At 45.8% G+C, this 17,993-nt stretch overlaps 1 protein-coding gene and 1 long non-coding RNA gene across 2 annotated transcripts; one reads left to right on the forward strand and one right to left on the reverse strand.

The window, feature by feature from the left end:
* Positions 1-6,184: 6,184 nt before the first annotated feature.
* On the reverse strand, positions 6,185-7,159 carry LOC119385897 (uncharacterized). The gene has a single exon (XM_037653265.1). It carries the CDS (start codon positions 7,157-7,159, stop codon positions 6,185-6,187), a length of 975 nt encoding a protein of 324 aa, XP_037509193.1.
* A 1,550-nt stretch (positions 7,160-8,709) lies between these two features.
* Positions 8,710-12,317, forward strand: LOC119387268 (uncharacterized). Its single transcript, XR_005182469.2, has 4 exons — positions 8,710-8,848; positions 9,177-9,305; positions 9,389-9,523; positions 11,838-12,317. It is a non-coding gene; the product is annotated as an uncharacterized LOC119387268 (long non-coding RNA).
* Positions 12,318-17,993: the final 5,676 nt, after the last annotated feature.

The raw sequence follows: 17,993 nt of genomic DNA on the forward strand, positions 1-17,993 counted from the left end.
TTCTAGTACAGATATCCTCACAAAGCTCTCATGTCTGGCGAGACAGCTTGAGTCGCACTATCGATGTCCGATAGGGGGAGTCGATGCAGTTGTTGCGGGGGTAAAAGATATTTTATCGACTGCTGGAACATCCGTTAATGTGTCTGCAGTTGAAAATGACAGATCAAGAAAGGCACTATATGCTTCTCAAGGAATTTATGTTCCAGCAGAGGAAGTGAAACTTCGGCATGGTGAGAAAGGTTACTTTGTGCCACTGAAGAGACTGATTGAGAACTTGCTACATCACCCGAGCTATGCGCGCCTCTTTCAGTGTGCATTGGAGACGTCAAATGATGCGTTGCTAAGAGATTTCACTGACGGAACACGTTTTCAAATGCACCCAATTGCAAGTTCTCATCAGATGAACACTATTGTGATGCTTTTGTACAGCGATGATATTGAATTGACCAATCCTCTAGGCATGAAAAGAGGCCGTAGAGGCAAGCTAACTGTGTTTTATGTCTCTTTTGTTAACATTCCGCCGTCAGAAAGATCCAAAGTAGCCAGCATATTCTTACTTGGAGTGGGAAAAGCAAGTGCGCTTAAATTACAAGAAGCAAAGCATTTGCTCTTTCAAGACTTTGTTTCCACGTTAAATTCACTCCAAAGTGGCTGTGCACTAAAGACTGCCTGTTGTAAAGAAGTCTTTTTTGGTTTTTTGCTCGCCTATGTTGGGGACTCCTTGGCATGCCACAATATAGCAGGCTTTAAAGAAAGCTTCAGTAAGAATGTCCGTTTGGCGTGCCGGACCTGCAAAGTTCCTACAACTGATTTTCATAACTTTCATTATGAAATACAATGCCCACTACGTACAGAGTCCCAGTACCAAGAGGATTTGCTAGCGCTTGAGGCAGCAACTTCAAAAAAAGACCGTACTGAATTGTCAGCACAGTGCGGAATTAAGTCAAGATCTGTCCTTGCGGAAATCGCTAATTTCTCAGTCCTCACAGACTTGCTATATGACCCAATGCACATTCTGTTAGAGGGGGTCGTTCCTCTGGAGATGGCATTGTTCAGTAAGTTTGTTGTCAGGGAGGCAATGTGGATGAGTTTCAGCGAACTGAATGCTGCCTTGTCACAGTTCTGCTTTCATAGACATGTCAGTAAAAGTGATTACCCCCGGAGCTTTGAGTCAGACTTCAGCTTTCCATGTTCGGCAAGCTCCAGTTTAATACTACTTCTGCATTTTCTCATTATTATCGATGGATATATGCCTGAAGAGGCCGCACAAGATCCTCATTGCGAATGTTTTCGGCTGCTGTGCGTCATCACACAATTATTCATTTCTCCTGTTATCTCCCCAGATGCACTCAGGGACATTGAATGCATGGTAGCGCGCCATAACGAGCTTTTTGTGCAACTATATGGTTCTGATTCATTCAAACCGAAACTGCACATGCTGGTACATATGGTTTCTCAAATACGGAGATTTGGTCCTTCCCACTCCCATTGGACCATGCGATTTGAAAGTAAAAATGCTCTTCCGAAATCAAAAAAGTTCTGGAATTTCAAAAACATTCCATTATCTGTTGCCAATTACTATCATATGAGAATGTCCAATGACTTGTGGGAGGGGCCTCGTCAGCCCAAGCTGGTGGCTACGGAAAGTGTCACTGCAACAAATGTAGGTGCACCAGTGTGCTTGACGTCGGCTTTTTTGCCATCTGGACTGGACCCTTGTGCTATTGGCCTGACAAGCTATGTCCATGCACTCTGACTTTGTCTCTGGTGTCAAAATCTCTGTTTCTGATGTGGTTGTATTTCAACAAAATGAGGTTCCGATGTTTGGCGAAATAGAAACAATTGTACCTTGGTTAGGCAAGACTTTCATCTCTCTTCTGGTCTTAGCCAAAGTGAGCTATTCACAACGGCTGAATGCATTTGTGCTGCTGAAGACACCGCACAGTGTTGTGATTAAACCTGATTGATTGATTGATTGATTGATTGATTGATTGATTGATTGATTGATTGATTGATTGATTGATTGATTGATTGATTGATTGATTGATTGATTGATTGATTGATTGATTGATTGATTGATTGATTGATGATGGTGTTTATTGGCGCAAGGGCCAAGTGTGGCCAAAGAGCGCCAGCGCTATGACAAATGGAGTACGATGGTTTATGTAAGGGGGCTGTAAAGTGGCCTAAAATAAATAGCTTTATCCAAGCTTAGAAGATATAGAGATTAAAAATATGACGATGGCGCGTGAGGTGGTCGATGATTATAGGCTGCATGGCAGATGGTCATAATGGGGTTCATAAAATTATGCACGTGGCACCGATACCTCAGCTAGGTCCTTGCGCGCAAGGGCTAGGAGGTAGGTGCTTCCCTTTAAAACTGCTGCAGCAACAACCTCTCTCAGGAGGTCGCGCTGCTGTCTCCTGCGTAGATGACTCGAAAAAATTTAAGTTCATTGAGAAATGCTAAAAGTGACTCTGTTTTGAAACGCGGCTCATTCCCGATGAACATTGCAGGATGTAACGGCAGATGCTGGCGGAAATGGCAGTGGAAAATACTTTTTCCTGTATGTCTCCAGCTCATGGCATTCCAAAGGACATGAAGAACAGTGAGAGACTTGCCGCATTTTTCGCAGGTAGGTGGTTCAGTGTCGGTCAGCAGGTAGCTGTGTGTGCTATACGTTGTGACCGATCCTTAGGCGGCAAAATATAACTTCTGTTCTCCGTGTTTTTGACATTGGTAGCCAGTTACCTATGTGGGGCTTAATTGTATGTAGTTTGTTGTGTATTTCTTTGTCCCATTGTTGCTGCCAGTAATTCCTTAGCCTTTTCCTTATAAATGATTTCAAGTCTATTGCCGGGAGACTAAAAGAGTGGTTGCTCGCTCTTGTTACCGCCATTCCCGCAGTTTCATCGGCAAGGACATTCCCTTTTATACCTCTGTGTCCAGGTACCCAGCATACTATGACATGCTGGTTTGACATGTATGCTGTACACAGGGCGGAATAAAGATTATGTATTACAGGATTTTTACTTTTCCGGAGACACTTTAAAGCTTTGACTACACTAAGGGAGTCGGTGAAGATTACGGCCTTCTCTATTTTTGTTTTAGTGATGTGCTTTACAGCTGATAGTACTGCATAAGCTTCAGCAGTGAAGATAGTTGTTTCCGCATCCATCACGTTGGATTCAGAGAAGTTAGTGCCAATAGCTGCATAAGATACACCAGTTTGTGACCTTGACGCATCTGTGTAGAACTCCGAGCAGGAATACTTACTCTGAAGTTCAAGAAAATGCATTGTGATGTGTGCCTGTGGTGCATGTTTCGTCACCTCAATAAAAGATGTGTCACAATCAAGAACTTGCCAGAGCCACGGTGCTAACGCGTTTGCAGGAGCCATCAGACGATGTTCTAGAAGGCCAACATCCATGAGATGGCAGAGGCTCCTCACACGGAGTGAGAAGGGCTCCCGGGACGTTCGGCGATTCTGATAGAGGGTGGTACATGTGGTATCATTAACGACTTTATAACATGGGTGTTGGGGGTATGCATTTACCTTCAGGAAGTATTTGAGGCTGGAGTAGGTTCTTGGAGATAGAGAGGCCACTCATCGGATTCAACATAAAGACTCTCTACTGGGCTAGTTCTGAAGGCACCGGTTGCAAGGCGGATACCAAGGTTGTGAACGGGGTCTAACATTTTGAGGGAGCTGGGTGAGGCAGACTGGTATACTACAGCTCCATAGTCAAGGCGTGAGCCTACGAGACTCTTATACAAGCTCAGAAGGCATCGTCTGTCACTGCCCCACGCTGTACGCGCCAAAAGTTTGAGAACGTTCATTGCTTTCAAACATTTTGCTTTTATGTGTTTGAGGTGCGCGATAAATGTTAGTTTTGAGTCTAATATGATGCCAAGGAATTTATGCTCAGAACTCACTGATAGTCGTTCGCCACTGATCTCTATGCTAGGGTCTGGTAATACTCCCCTCTTCCTTGAGAACAGAATACAGGTACTTTTTTGGGGATTTAGCTTAAATCCGTTCGCATCCGCCCACTTGGATACCTTGTTCAGAGCAAGCTGCACTTGCCTCTCGCAGATAGCGATATGGCATGACTTAAAACCAAGTTGCACATCGTCCACGTAGACGGAGTAAAAGACTGTGCGGGGTATCACAGTGCCCAAGGAGCTCATTTTTATGATAAAAAGAGTGCAGCTCAGCACACCACCCTGAGGTACACCTGTCTCCTGCGTGAATGGTCGTGACAGCGCATCACCTACTCTTACGCGAAATGTCCTGTCGGACAGATAACTCTCAATAGTGTTTAGCAAGTTGCCGCGGACACCCATGCCGGAGAGATCACGAATAATGCCGAAACGCCACGTGGTGTCGTATGCCTTCTCCATGTCTAAGAACACTGACAAGAAAAACTGCTTGTGTATAAAGGCGTCCCGTATGATCGCCTCTATGCGGACAAGGTGATCTGTTGTGGATCTACCTTCCCTGAAACCACATTGGAGGGGGTCTAAAAGATTGTTGCTGTCAAGGTAATGAAGAAGGCGCCGGTTTACCATTTTTTCAAAGAGTTTGCAGAGACAGCTCGTCAATGCTATGGGCCTGTAACTATTTGCCAAAGAAGGGTTCTTTCCTTCTTTGAGGATGGGGATAACAATAGCTTCTTTCCAAGCAGACGGAATAAGGCCTGAAGACCATATCGTGTTGTAAAGACAAAGGAGTGTTTTCTGGGTTTCTGGGTGCAAATGTTGTAACATTTCATATACTATGCGGTCAGAACCGGGGGAAGATGTTTTACAACAGTTGAGGGATGCCTGAAGCTCTGCAAGGACGAATGGTCGGTTATATGCTTCGCTGTTTGTACCTTTTCTTTCTATTGGCAGTTGTTCTATTCGTCTTTTATATCTTTGAAATGTCTCTGAATAGTTCGACGAACTAGATATATGTTCAAAATGTACGCCCAGAAAATTTGCCTGGTCTTCTAAGGTGTCTCCTTCAGTGTTTACCAGTGGTAGTTAGTGTGGTTGGCGGCCTCTTATTCTGTTCACTCTATTCCACACCTTTGCCTCGTCTGTATAGGAATTGATGCTTGATATAAATGCTTGCCAGCTCTCTCTTCTAGCCTGTCGGCGCGTTCTCCTTCCCTGAGGCTTTGTTTGTTTAAAGTTGACTAAATTTTCTGCAGTAGGAGAATCGCGGAGCAAACCCCATGCTTTGTTTTGATTCTTACGGGCGCTCCGGCACTCGTTGTTCCACCATGGTACACGGCGTTTGAAGGATGATCCATTTGTTTTAGGGATGCACCTAGATGCGGCAGCGATAAGAAATGCGGTGAAGTACTCAACAGCACCGTCTATACTTAAACCACGTATTTCAGCCCATTTTAACAGAGTTTCATTTAGGAACTGCTCCCAGTTCGCTGAGTCGACCTTCCATCGAGGGGACTGAGGGGTATGTTCATTGGATTCCGATGTTTGCAGAGCTATCGGGAAGTGGTCGCTCCCGTACGGGTTTTTAATTACATGCCATTTCAGATCAGGTAGAAGAGTTGGAGAGACAATGCTTAGATCTATGGAAGAATATGTTTTATTTGCCAGATTATAGTATGTAGGTTCTTTTTTATTCAATAGACAAGCGCCGGAGGTGAACAGAAACTGCTCCACCAAACGACCTCTTGCATCGCATCGGGGGTCACCCCATAGTGTGCTGTGTGCATTGAAGTCTCCAAGAATAATGTATGGTTCTGGTAGCTGATCTATTAGAGATTGAAATTCCTGTGTTTGAAGCTTATGGTGTGGGGGAATGTAAATAGAGCAAATAGAAAGAAGCCTATTCAAAAGTACCGCTCTAACAGCCACTGCTTCGAGAGGGGTTTGTAGATGTAGCTGTTGACACGCTATATTTTTTACCACTATAATCGCTACTCCACCAGACGATGCCAGAGCATCATCGCGGTCTTTACGGAAGGCAGTGTATTGGCAAAGGAAGTTTGTGTGTTTTGATTTGAGGTGGGTTTCCTGTACACACAGCACTTTTGGAGCATGCTTATGGATGAGTTCCTGAACGTCATCGAGGTTTCTCAGAAGACCTCTCACGTTCCACTGTAAGATTTCTGTCTTCATATTGGATATAAAATAGTGCTGTGTGTACGGATTAAAAAAGCTTGGTACTTATGTAGCAGGACCGTCATCCGGCCCCGTTACGGGTTTTTTGGCTTTTCTGGCGCGGTCCTGAGAGCCGCGCCGGTCCTTCGGCCCAGGAAGTGCCGGAGTTGTCTCCATTACTTCCTGGGAGGCACTGGATGCCCGCGGGCGCGGGCCTTTTGTTCGTGTTGGAGACCTCGCCTGACGAGGCGAAGTCTTGAGACTCGACGACCCTGGAGTCGCGAGGCTCTGTGGCTGAGTGGGTGGAGCAGCCTTAGCTACTGCCACCACGGGGGCGGGTGCCATAGCCAACGGCTCGCTGCTAGCGGGTCGTTGGTGAGGCAGAGGCTGGTGCGGTGCTGCCCCCTTGCGCGCCGCATCAGCATAGGTGTTAGTGTGGAATGGCGAACACCTTTTGCGAGCTTCTCTGAAGGAGATGTTCTCGCGGACTTTTAGACTGATAATTTCTTTTTCCTTTTTCCAGTTTGGACATGATCGGGAGTATGCGGCGTGTGCACCGTCACAGTTCACACAGTGAGGTGCAGCGTCGCAGTTGTCAGAGTCGTGGCCTTGAGCTCCGCATTTAGCGCAGGTGGGTCGACCACGGCAGCTTCGAGAGCCATGGCCGAACCTTTGACACTGAAAGCATCGGCGAGGGTTTGGTATGTAGGGTCTCACTGGTGTTTTTGTGTACCCAGTTTCTATGGTTTGTGGCAAGTCGCTGGAATTGAAGGTTAGTATCAGGTGTTTTGTAGGGATTTCTTTATTTTCCCGTCGGATGACTATGCGCTGTACGTTCGTAACATTTTGGCCCTTCCAGCCTTCGAGGAGCTCGGCTTCAGACAAGTAGATAAGATCTGAGTCAGACACGACTCCTCGTGCTGTGTTCATAGAACGATGTGCTGAGACTGTTACAGGAGTTTCTCCGAATGCCACAAGCTTGTTCAGTCTGGTGTGCTGTTCGCTATCACGGATCTCTAGGAGGAGGTCTCCGCTCGCCATTTTTGTTACCCTATAGCCCGGGCCAAGGGTGTCCGTTAAGCCTTTTGCGACAACAAAGGGAGAGAGAGTTCTGGCTGGTTTGTCAGCTGTTTCGCTGTGAACTACATGAAATCGGGGAAAGATCTCTTTGGGTTTGGAAAAGATGTTCAGTATTTCATCGGTGCGCACCCTCTTCTGAGGGTGACGATCAAGGAGTCGGGGAAATGCAAGAGTTTGCATACTTGCTTAATATACTTCGGCAGTAATGGCGGCCACCCACCACGGAGCCCAACTAGGGGATGCTGCAGATCTTATAGTGCTGCAGGCACCAGCCGTACATTACCACTATAACCAAATATATTATGCTCAAGGTAGAGCACATACACAAGGTTAACCCTTGCCGCCAGGAAGATTGGAAGAAATTGGAAGAGAGGAGTAGACAGGAAAGATTAAAAGTAAGAGAGAAAGACGAAGATGTAGGGAGAGAGAAACAGGAAAAGGCGACTGCCGATTTCCCCTGGGTGGGTCAGCCCAGGGGTGCCGTCTACGTGAAGCCGGGGCCAAAGGGGTGTGTTGCCTCTGCCGGGGGGCCTTAAAGGTCCAATCACCCGGCATCGACTCAACCCCCAGGATCCCCTTTTCCCCGGACACGGCAATGCCACGCACGGCTAGGCGTGGGAGGGGGTCGAAACCCCCCCGTTAGCTCGGGTCCGTGGTGTCGCTACACACCAAACGCCTGCTTGCGCAGACGCCCCTGCGGGGTGTGATTAAACCTGAACTGCTTTTGTATCCCTGGCCACTTTATACTTACGCCAGAAATGATGTCGTTTATGCTGTCACAAAATGTATCCATGAGTCACCTTTCTTGTAATGCCTGTGATTTTGGCGCCTTTTATTCCTATCGTTGCTTCATGCGAATAAAATGCAGCATGTACTTGGTGTGAGAGATCCCTTGTGAATAAAGCTTGTTTTCTTTCTGCTTAGGAATTTCATGACTGGCTCCTTGACAATATGCCAGAATTCTCTGACAGCGTTCAGCCTGTCCTGCAAGGAAAAGCAGTTTCAGAAAGGCTGCAAAAAAAAACTTTCCCGGCAGCTACGCGCAGAATTGACCTTGTTTCTGGAGTAAGTTTTCCTCTTCGCTGTTGAACCATGCTGTTCTATTTCGCTGTTTTAGATTGAGTTCACAGATCTTAATTTTAGATCTAAAGATACACCACAGCACGCAGCTTAAGTCATATGGTTAGTTACAACCTTGGTTACAGAGTTACTGGTTACGCATTCCTGAATGGCTCTGTAGCCTTTCAGAAAGTTTGCATGAGCCACTGGTTTGGATAATGCACGGTGGAGCTTCTAACAGTGCATGGGCAGGTGCTCGCGCTGTGTTTTTCAGATATCACATGTATTCTCGAATGCGGAAAAAGGTACATCATAGCGCCAGCATGCGATTAAACCTTGAATTAAGTCGCAAGTGCTACTCTGTTATATCAGTGGTCCTTGCTGATATTGTGCATCATCTTTCTGTGGCGAGGGATAGAAGGATCTGCATTTTTTTTTTCTTTTAGTGAGAATAATCTCACTACCACTGGGAACAAAGGAGAGCGTCGCTCAATGTACAAAGTCCTTGGTGAAGCACTCGCCGCGAAATACCCAATGATGTTGTGGGATGAGCCTGAAGAGCACCTTTTGGCTACGAGGACCCATGTTTATGTATGTACTCTGGAAAGCGCTGTGTATAACAAGCTGATGCTCCTTTCAAATGAGAGTATACTTTTTATTCCAATCGTTGTAGGCAGTTCTGTTCGCTTCACTGGTTCATGTCAGAGCACACCTTGTCCTTCATCGGCATTCAAAGGTTTACAAGTGTGCTCTGTTTCATTTTTACTTCCTCAAAGAACTAATGCAGCAAATTTGGTGGTGCTAGCTGTTCTAAGTTAATGTCTTTAGAGTGCATATGACTATTAAATATGTGCCACTTTAGGTAGAAAAAAAAACAGTTTTTAATTTGGAGGTCGCAAGCATATTTAATTTCTTTCAGAGCCTATTCATCAAGAGGTTGACTGTGGCTCGAAAGGTGCGGAATCACAGAAAATCGAAAAGAGCGCATGTCACTGTTCTTTCACCCACCACTGAGATCACAAAGGAGAATGCTGTTGCCGAGCTACAGGTTTGTTTGCATGTGCCATTTAGATTACATAGTTTTGAACATTGGTAACTCGTAGTCACTTTCTTTCTTTCAATGTGTTTCAGGCCTTAAAAGCGACCCATTTGAGCGCCGTGACGCTTGACACAGAAAGGATGCAGGCCCTCCTTAAAGTGACGTACGAAGAATGCTGCTAAAGCCATGATGATCCACTGCCCTAGTATTTCTTGCTAGAAGAAATTGTAAGTGCAAATCTATTTCCGAGTCTCAAAGAATGCATGGCAAGGAATGCATGCCGGCATTTTCTAATATTCTGCTCCACGGAATAGCAGGTCACTGATATATAAAACTGTGAATTCTGTAAATTCCGATCCTACTCTCGCGTCGAATTGCGCCAAGCGAGATTTTCTCTACCATCGTGATAAAGGAGCGCGATTTATTGCTTAAATGCACCGAAACGTTGCCTCCGAGACGGCATGCGCAGCCTGATCTCGGAGGTCATGACCAAGATTAGCGACAGCGCGAAACAGATGCGTCAATATATTAGTGCTCTCCAGACGTCACGTGTATCAGAAGCGGCTGAGTAAGTTGTGCTCTCAGTTATCGAAATTCTCCTTTGCTACTTAAGATGTTTTGCAATCGCACGGCCTGTGAATCTTGTTGCCGTAGTGTGCTCCGCCGTGCAGAACCATGGAGCAAAAAAAAACAGCTTCGGAAGGAGCTCACGAGTCGTGCACAAGCCAACCTCTTCTAACTAAATGTTTTGTTTTACGGGTCGATTGATTCCGCGCAGGCGGTATATTTGCGCACTTGATCAATAAAAACGGGTTATGCGTGACAGCACGTGTCCATCTACATGAAACGTATGTGGACTCGTGTTTAAGCTGAGGTTTTTGTCATTCTAAGCTGTATTTGGTGTCACCAGTGCGCCTAATCTCACACTATTTTGAAGCAGTGTGTTCTGTATACGACTACGTCTTGCTGTGGGTGCGCGAATACTCAAATAGTGAGCGGACGAATCATTCGAATCGCGATGATAGAGGGAAAGGGCGACGTGATGGCGGCCTACGAGGCCGTGCCGTCGTCGATGCATTACTTTAGATGCAGGAGAAAGCGCGAGGTCGTTTCGGCTGAAGCGCTCAGGCAGAGCGTTCTCGGTGCATCATTGCGAGCCACGCCGCCCCCTTTTTGCTTGGCCGCGAGTGGCCGCGCTACCATGACCCCTGAGATCGGCTAATCTCGGAGGCCATGGTATATCTAGTATGCGATAGTCGGAATATTCGACGTGAACACCCGCACAGTGCTAGAGGTCGCGTGCGCCGAGGACACATACTGTCGCGCTCAAGGTCGTCTAGCGAATGATCCATGTCATTTTTGGCACAAAAGTAGCCTCGAGCATAACGCAGCCGTAGTGCATGGTCCTTTGTCTGTCGCGCATATTGATCTTGCGGTAATCCACATGCTGTAAACTTGGAATAGCCCTTCCGTATTCTGAAGGAAAACTGGAAAGGAAAATGCTCTATGCAAAAAGATTCCAGCAAAATGCAGAACTGAGAGCCTCATTGGTATTCAGCACAGCAGAACATCACGCATTCATTAGCATCCTAGCAAAAAAAAGCACCTTATTTGTTCAACAGGGATCCCATATATAAAAATGTTTCCTTCAGTTTCGTTACGCCCATGCTAAAAAATAACATGGCCTAGCTTGAAAACTTCACGAGATGTATAAACCAAGGTCTTGGCACCTTCCTCAATCAAACACCAAAAACGTGCAGGCTCTGAACAGGCTGGTTGTTATTATTTCAACTGAGAAGAAACAAATTAGTTACCATCTTTTTTAAATTTAAAGGCACAGGAGTATCGCTCTGGAGCATGCCAGTACTATTTGGAGCTATGCTTGGAAATCTAAGTATTGAAATAGTCTTAAGCAGTGTGCATGCAGTAGCTAAGTGCTCCGAAATGCATATTTAGGTGCTCCAAACTGCTGCAAAACTAACATTTTGTTGCTCCAAATCTCGATTCGTGAGGGGGACCAGTGCACTTATCCAGTAATTAATTGTTATTAAATGGTCGAAATTAATATTGTATTGCTTTACGTCCTCATATCATGAGGGATATCAGAAAGAAAGCTTTATTTTGTCGTTAATATTAATCATCACTCTTGCTTTATCTTGACTGTTTTTCTCCAACTTTGCATCGAAGTCGAGCTTAGGTTTAAAAGCAGCATTGGTGACCTGGAGAGAAAGCTAAGAGCAGTGTCGGAAGCGTTTTCATGCAAAGAACAACGTGAATGCACATTCATCGACATCGTCAAGCACTTGCAAGGCCATTCAAGGCACACGCTTATCAACGAGGTTTGTGGAATGATTACTAGATGCATACGCTTATCAATTACTGTTGCATCAAGCGCTTTCTCACAATTTGAATTTCGCTTTAATTATCACAGTAATATAAGAATGCTCCGAATTCTTGTTTTTTTACGAATCTCACTTGAGTATGCTGAGAAAGAATTTTTGCCGTGCTGTTTCTTCATGGCGCTATTGTGATATTTCACAGATGGCTCTACCGGATGACGTGCAAATCGCTGCACCCCATGTGTATACCTGTCCTGAACACACTTGCGTTTACGCTGGAAGCGCTGAGCAAATAATCCGGATGGCTAATAGAAATATAGAGCGGGCCCTCATTTTTTGCCTGCTGACATATTACATCAAAAATCTTGAGTACCCGCCTGCTTTCTCACCAGTCCTTGTCCTGCTGCAAAACATTGCCTTGCCGGACACACCCGTGCCTCGTGGACTGCTCAGAAACCGCCTGAAGAATCTTCTTTTGCTCTTGAGAAAGAAGAATGTGTGCTAACCTTGTACTCCACTGATATTTTTGTTCGTCTTGGTTTTGTGCACCGTTTTGCTGGTTGGATATTATATTGTATACAGGTCACATTGCAGCATATATGAGAGTTGCCTTTTGAGTCCTTGAGAAAGCACGAAGGACATTTTAATAAATGACGTTTTGAAAGTAACCTATGTCTTTTCGATTGCTGTATACCTTTGCAAAGGTTACATTCCGAAAGAAAAAGGTGTAACCTATATAAACAAGATTTAACCTTTAATTTTGTAACCATTAGAAAGGTTACAAATGTAAAGGTTACACTTATGTAACTTTTAGGTTATAGGTGCACAAAAATGTGAAAAAGTTCACCTTTGCATAGGTTACAATATTTAGAGTGTACGGCGCACGCGCGTCCTTTTCCACCTTCCAGCCTGCTCGTTCGCTCGCTTCAACCGCGTAGACGCCGGAACGTGGGACGAAGCGCAAAGTAAAGCTTCCGCAGTCGCGTGTAAGCGCCCGATCGTTGATATGGTGACGTAAATACCTCGTTTGTACAAATGAAGTGTCTTCGTCACGATATCATCGCTCGGCGCTTCTACATCGACTGCGGAAGTGTCACCTTGAGCTCTCTCCCGTGTTTCGATACACGCGCGGCTGAAGCGAGCGAACGAGCAGGATCTCAGGTCCTCGAACGTAGCCGTGAACCCAACAGAATGCGCAGGGATGCAGTTTGGCACGCGCTCCCGTGGTCCCTAGAATTTTCCTCGCGTCGGCACATGTGTTGGTCGTGGCAGTCAACACCCCTTATCCTGCTTACGTCACCAACCGCGAGCACGCGCTATGTTTCAGTAACTCGTTCGTGTACGGCCTGCTATGCCTCCTTTTCGATTGAGGCGCACTCCCAGGGCATGCAGCAAGCACGGAAATGCGGGTGGCCGCTCGATCAAAACAAGCACCGCCAACGCAGCAACTGCACGAAGGTCGCTTGTTCGCAAACATCATCAACACCACGTAGACAGCATGGTTTCGACCACGCAAGCGAAGTCGATAAGAGCTGCTTTTCGCGGCCGATATAGAGACACACAAAGAAAGGTATAGCGACAATAGCAGCGATTAGCATGTTACAACACTTCTATACATGCCTTTTTAGTAGCGAACTCGTTTTGTAACTGTGGATCTTATATAAAGCAATTATATACCGACATCGTACCAACTGGACCAAGCATAGGCGTCAGGAAAGGTGTGAAAGCCCCCCTCCCTTCCCCCCCCCCCAATAAAAACCAGTACTTGCCCCCATCCAAGCCACACCAGCTACACGTACCCTAATAGCGTTAAGGCCTAGGTATATAGTCCAGCGTAACGCGCGCACGCGACCACGCGCGGCGTGGTTAGGCTACGCCAGCGAAAAGTGGACAATTTATAGTGTGGCATGACAGTGAGGCCGGTGCGTCCCGCAGCATTCGGCGTGCTTGGCGTCACCGGCGCAGAGATAGAACATGTCCTAATTCACGCGCTCCACGCGGCTGTCGCCAGAGCACAATGCGCTCCTCGCAGCTGCGGCGGTCGGCAAAATGGCGGCGTGTGGCCCGCGTTCGGAAAATACGGCCGGGGTTTACTCGACGTTCGTAGTTGATGACATGATTGTGCGCCTGCTCGAATGAATTATAAATTACATGTGCGTGTAGGCCTGCAATAATATTGACTGCTGCGGCAAGGAACGCCATAGACCCCTTCGGAACCCCCACTCGTATGTACATTATCCGCTTTCGTTTCAAACACAACCTACATATACAGTGTCCTTTTCTGAATCACAGGTCTAGTTAATTAATGAGAACTAACAGACAATAACGCCAAGGAAAGTACAGGGGGTGTTATCTGTAGTATTTAGAATATAAATGTGAAGAAAGTAAAGTGGACGAAAAGGTGACTTGCCGCCGGCAGGGACCGAACCTGCGACCTTCGAATAACGCGTCCGATGCTCTACCACTGAGCTACGGCGGCGGTCATCCTCCCGTCCACTTTCTGGGGTATATATGTTGATTTAAACCTAGGAGTGTTAGTCAGCGCCAATCGCAGCCATGGCAGCGAGTGTGGCAGCGAGCCATGGCAGCGAGCGACTGTACTTTCCTTGGCGTTATTGTCTGTTAGTTCTCATTAATATTGTGTCTAACAACGATAAACGAGCCCTTGAAAAATCATCTGCTTTCCTTCATTCATAGCGAGGGTCTCGTCCTGGCAGACTTAATGCCTTCAGGTAGTATGCGAGGGATTATTGGTCAGCTGCCAACTCGTAAAAAGATCACGTGCTACGTGACGCCAACAGGCAAAAAAAGAGTGTTCCACACTCGCTGCCATGGCTGCGATTGGCGCTGACTAACACTCCTAGGTTTAAATCAACATATATACCCCAGAAAGTGGACGGGAGGATGACCGCCGCCGTAGCTCAGTGGTAGAGCATCGGACGCGTTATTCGAAGGTCGCAGGTTCGGTCCCTGCCGGCGGCAAGTCACCTTTTCGTCCACTTTACTTTCTTCACATTTATATTCTAAATACTACAGATAACACCCCCTGTACTTTCCTTGGCGTTATTGTCTGTTAGTTCTCATTAATATTGTGTCTAACAACGATAAACGAGCCCTTGAAAAATCATCTGCTTTCCTTCAGGTCTAGTTAATGTCATAGCTGCGAAGAAAGTCCTTTCTGATGCACATTCAAGCAGTGCACCGAGCTAGAAAAAGCGCGCACGTCAACCGAAAAACACGAAGCGGAAAAACTTCTGCGCAGAGCGGGCCACACGCTCCACGCAGAACGTGCTCAAGCACACTGCAGCTAACTGCCGCGTGCACGGCCCACGCCCCTGATTGTATTTATATTGTGAAACTGGCCGCCGTCGCCGACTGCGCGCATCCGGCGTATCCGACCTCGCCGCGCGCGGCCTGGTGCTCTGAACTTGCACCTTAGCCGTTAAGCTACAACGGCAGGTCGAGCACACGCAGTCTGGAACGGCAACAAATCACGTGCTGGTCATCTGTGATAACGCTATCTCGACCATAAAACCAGTTACGTCAATCCTTTTTCTAATCCGCGCCATTGTTTTTCCGTTTCATGACGTTACGCCAACTGCTTTCGTTCGATCATTCGATGCAGTGCTGTCAATTTCGCAAGCTTCTTTGCTGTCCTTCATGTTTCAGCGTCATAGCTTAATACTTACAGATTTCTGGGATCAAGCACATTTTCTATAAAGAAAAATCTAAGCTGTCGGTCCAAGTTCCGCAATTCCCTCCCTCGCCCTCGCCTCCCCCTGTCATATGGCTAGCAATATATTTTTGTTCTCTTAGAAAAAGTTTAATTTATTAGAGTCCCACTGTCGCTACCTCCGCTAGACTTTATAGATAATTTTGCACAGCCCAAGATAAATCGCTACTAATTATAAAGTCCTGTTTCCTTCGCCCGGATATTAAACAATTAAGTTCATCGCTTGCTTCCCGTCGAACCTTCCCTTAAAATTTTCCAATCAGGTCACTAAATAATTGAAAACCGTAGTCAGTGCTTCATTGGAACCCAGATGTATCTGTGAGCTTTGTGTTGCAGAGATACTCTCCGTATTTCTCCGCACCTAATCGTTCTGGTTTATAAATATTGAGAAAGAATGAAAAGAGAAAACGCGCGCTCTAACTACAAATAGTCATCGTTGGTATTACAAGCCTCGGTGCACTTCCTTCTCTGCGTTAAATTTAGACACTTATATGATGTACTGTTTAGCCAGGAAATTAGTCAATTCTATCACACCCGTTGCTCACCTCTGCTCCGCTAAGACACGCACTACCTAACATTCAAACAAAGTTGGGTGTGTTTTCGTAAATTGATGCGTGTTTACAGCTCTCAGACACCGTGATTCAGTGATTTCTAAGTGATTACTTCATACAGTCAGTAATTCGTTAATTAACGAATGCACCTAACTGCGTTCTTTGCTGCAGGTAATTATTTCCAATCTGAAACTATCAGAAAGAACGAAAAACAGCCGGTTGTAACGAAAATTTTCATCGTTTGTATCAATATCCCAGCAAATCTTCCCTCTCTGGGCAAAATTTCGAAACTTATAGAATTGTAATAATAATAATAATAATAATAATAATAATAATAATAATAATAATAATAATAATAATAATAATAATAATAATAATAATAATAATAATATCTGGGGTTTAACGTCCCAAAACCACGATATGATTATGTGAGACACCGTAGTGGGGGGCTCCGGAAATTTCGACCACCTGGGGTTCTTTAACGTGCACCTAAATCTAAGTACACGGGCCTCAAACATTTTCGCCTCCATCTTATACAATTGAATTATACAATGAATGATTGAAATAAAATGAATTATACAATTGTATTATTCAGCTGAAGAAATTAATCGGCTGTCCTTCACTGACAACACAGCTGGGATTTATTAAGACACGGATACCATTTAGCGCGCAGCCAGAGCGTCGAGTGCGTTTTCAAAAGTTTGTCTCTTAGTGTCCATCTCTCAGATCATCATTCAGTAATTGCTTCACGCAATTAGTAATTCGTTGCTTAATTGTATCATATTGAGCGGCCCCTCGATACAGCACCTGAGCGCAGCCACTTCGCCCAGGCCGGGCCAGAGGCTCGCGCCCAACCATCAAACGATCCCTGCGTCACGTGGTATTCCCATAGAGGGGAGGAGGAGAGGAGAGGAGTGAGAACGTGGGGACGTAGGCGCCGGCTCGGCCGCGGGATACGCGCGGTAACAAGCTCCGCGCCAGACGCCGCCGCTGCTCACGGCTGTCTCGCGCGCCGCTCACCCGCTCCTCGGATGTGAATGAACGGCGTTCGGGAAGACTTCGCTCTGACGGAGTTTTGAGTGAGCGCAGTTCGGGACCAACTCGTGAATTCGGCTGAACCACTGTGCCGTGAACGGGATTTCTTTCTTCTTTTTTGCGTTCCCTTTACCTATTATTTATTTTTTTTTTTTGAGGCGTCGCCGAAGGACGTGGTACCACTGATAACTCGGGTGTCCGGCGGCGATCTTCGTGTCTTCTGAAGGAACTAGAGACCAGCGCTTCTCGAAGGCAGGTGGGTCACCTCAGACTTTCTTATATATCGATAAAACTTTGAACTTGGAGATGCAGTAACTGTGAAATAGGTAGGGCACTGTAGAGAGGTTTCGTATATACGCTGTCAAGCATATATTTCCAGGGCCGGACAGTCATCGTATACTGAGCATTGTACTTCCCAATTTCGCCCGCGCAACTCGCTGCCTCGCACTTACTTCTCCTTTCCTTTTTTTTTTCTTTTTATGACGCGTGAGTTTTATACATTCTCATGTCGCTGAACGTTATTTCTTTTGTATGCCTGTAAAGCAGGTGGCAACAGCCTTTTTTTTTCTGTATGTTCCGATGGTGTAATTACCGTCCCATCGGAAGGTAAATGACATTAAAAAAGGTAACCGGATACAATACTGGTGTCAGAAAATCCGTTGATACCGTCAGCATAATTTTCAAGTTGAGAAAAAAAAGTACATCAAGAAATTAACTGTTAAATGTGAAATTTTACAACTGATCATGTTTCTGTGCCAATTAGAGCGGACAATGAAGAGCTCTCCGAGGGAAAGAAAACCAAATACCATTCGTACGATTAAGAGAGAACCAGTCACCTGTTCTAATAGTTCGAGCTTTGCTTTTGTCTGCTCTTTATTTTATTCTTCATACCAATTCAACATTAATAAAGCATGTAGTCCCTCATGAGTCATTGGCTGCCTGGATAATAATAATTGTTCGTGTTTAACGTCCCAAAACCACGATATGATTATGAGGGACATCGTAGTGGAGGGCTCCGGAAATTTCGACCACCTGGGGT

This window comes from Rhipicephalus sanguineus, chromosome 3 (assembly GCF_013339695.2).
Source record: "Rhipicephalus sanguineus isolate Rsan-2018 chromosome 3, BIME_Rsan_1.4, whole genome shotgun sequence".
Classification (NCBI taxonomy): Eukaryota; Metazoa; Arthropoda; class Arachnida; order Ixodida; family Ixodidae; genus Rhipicephalus; species Rhipicephalus sanguineus.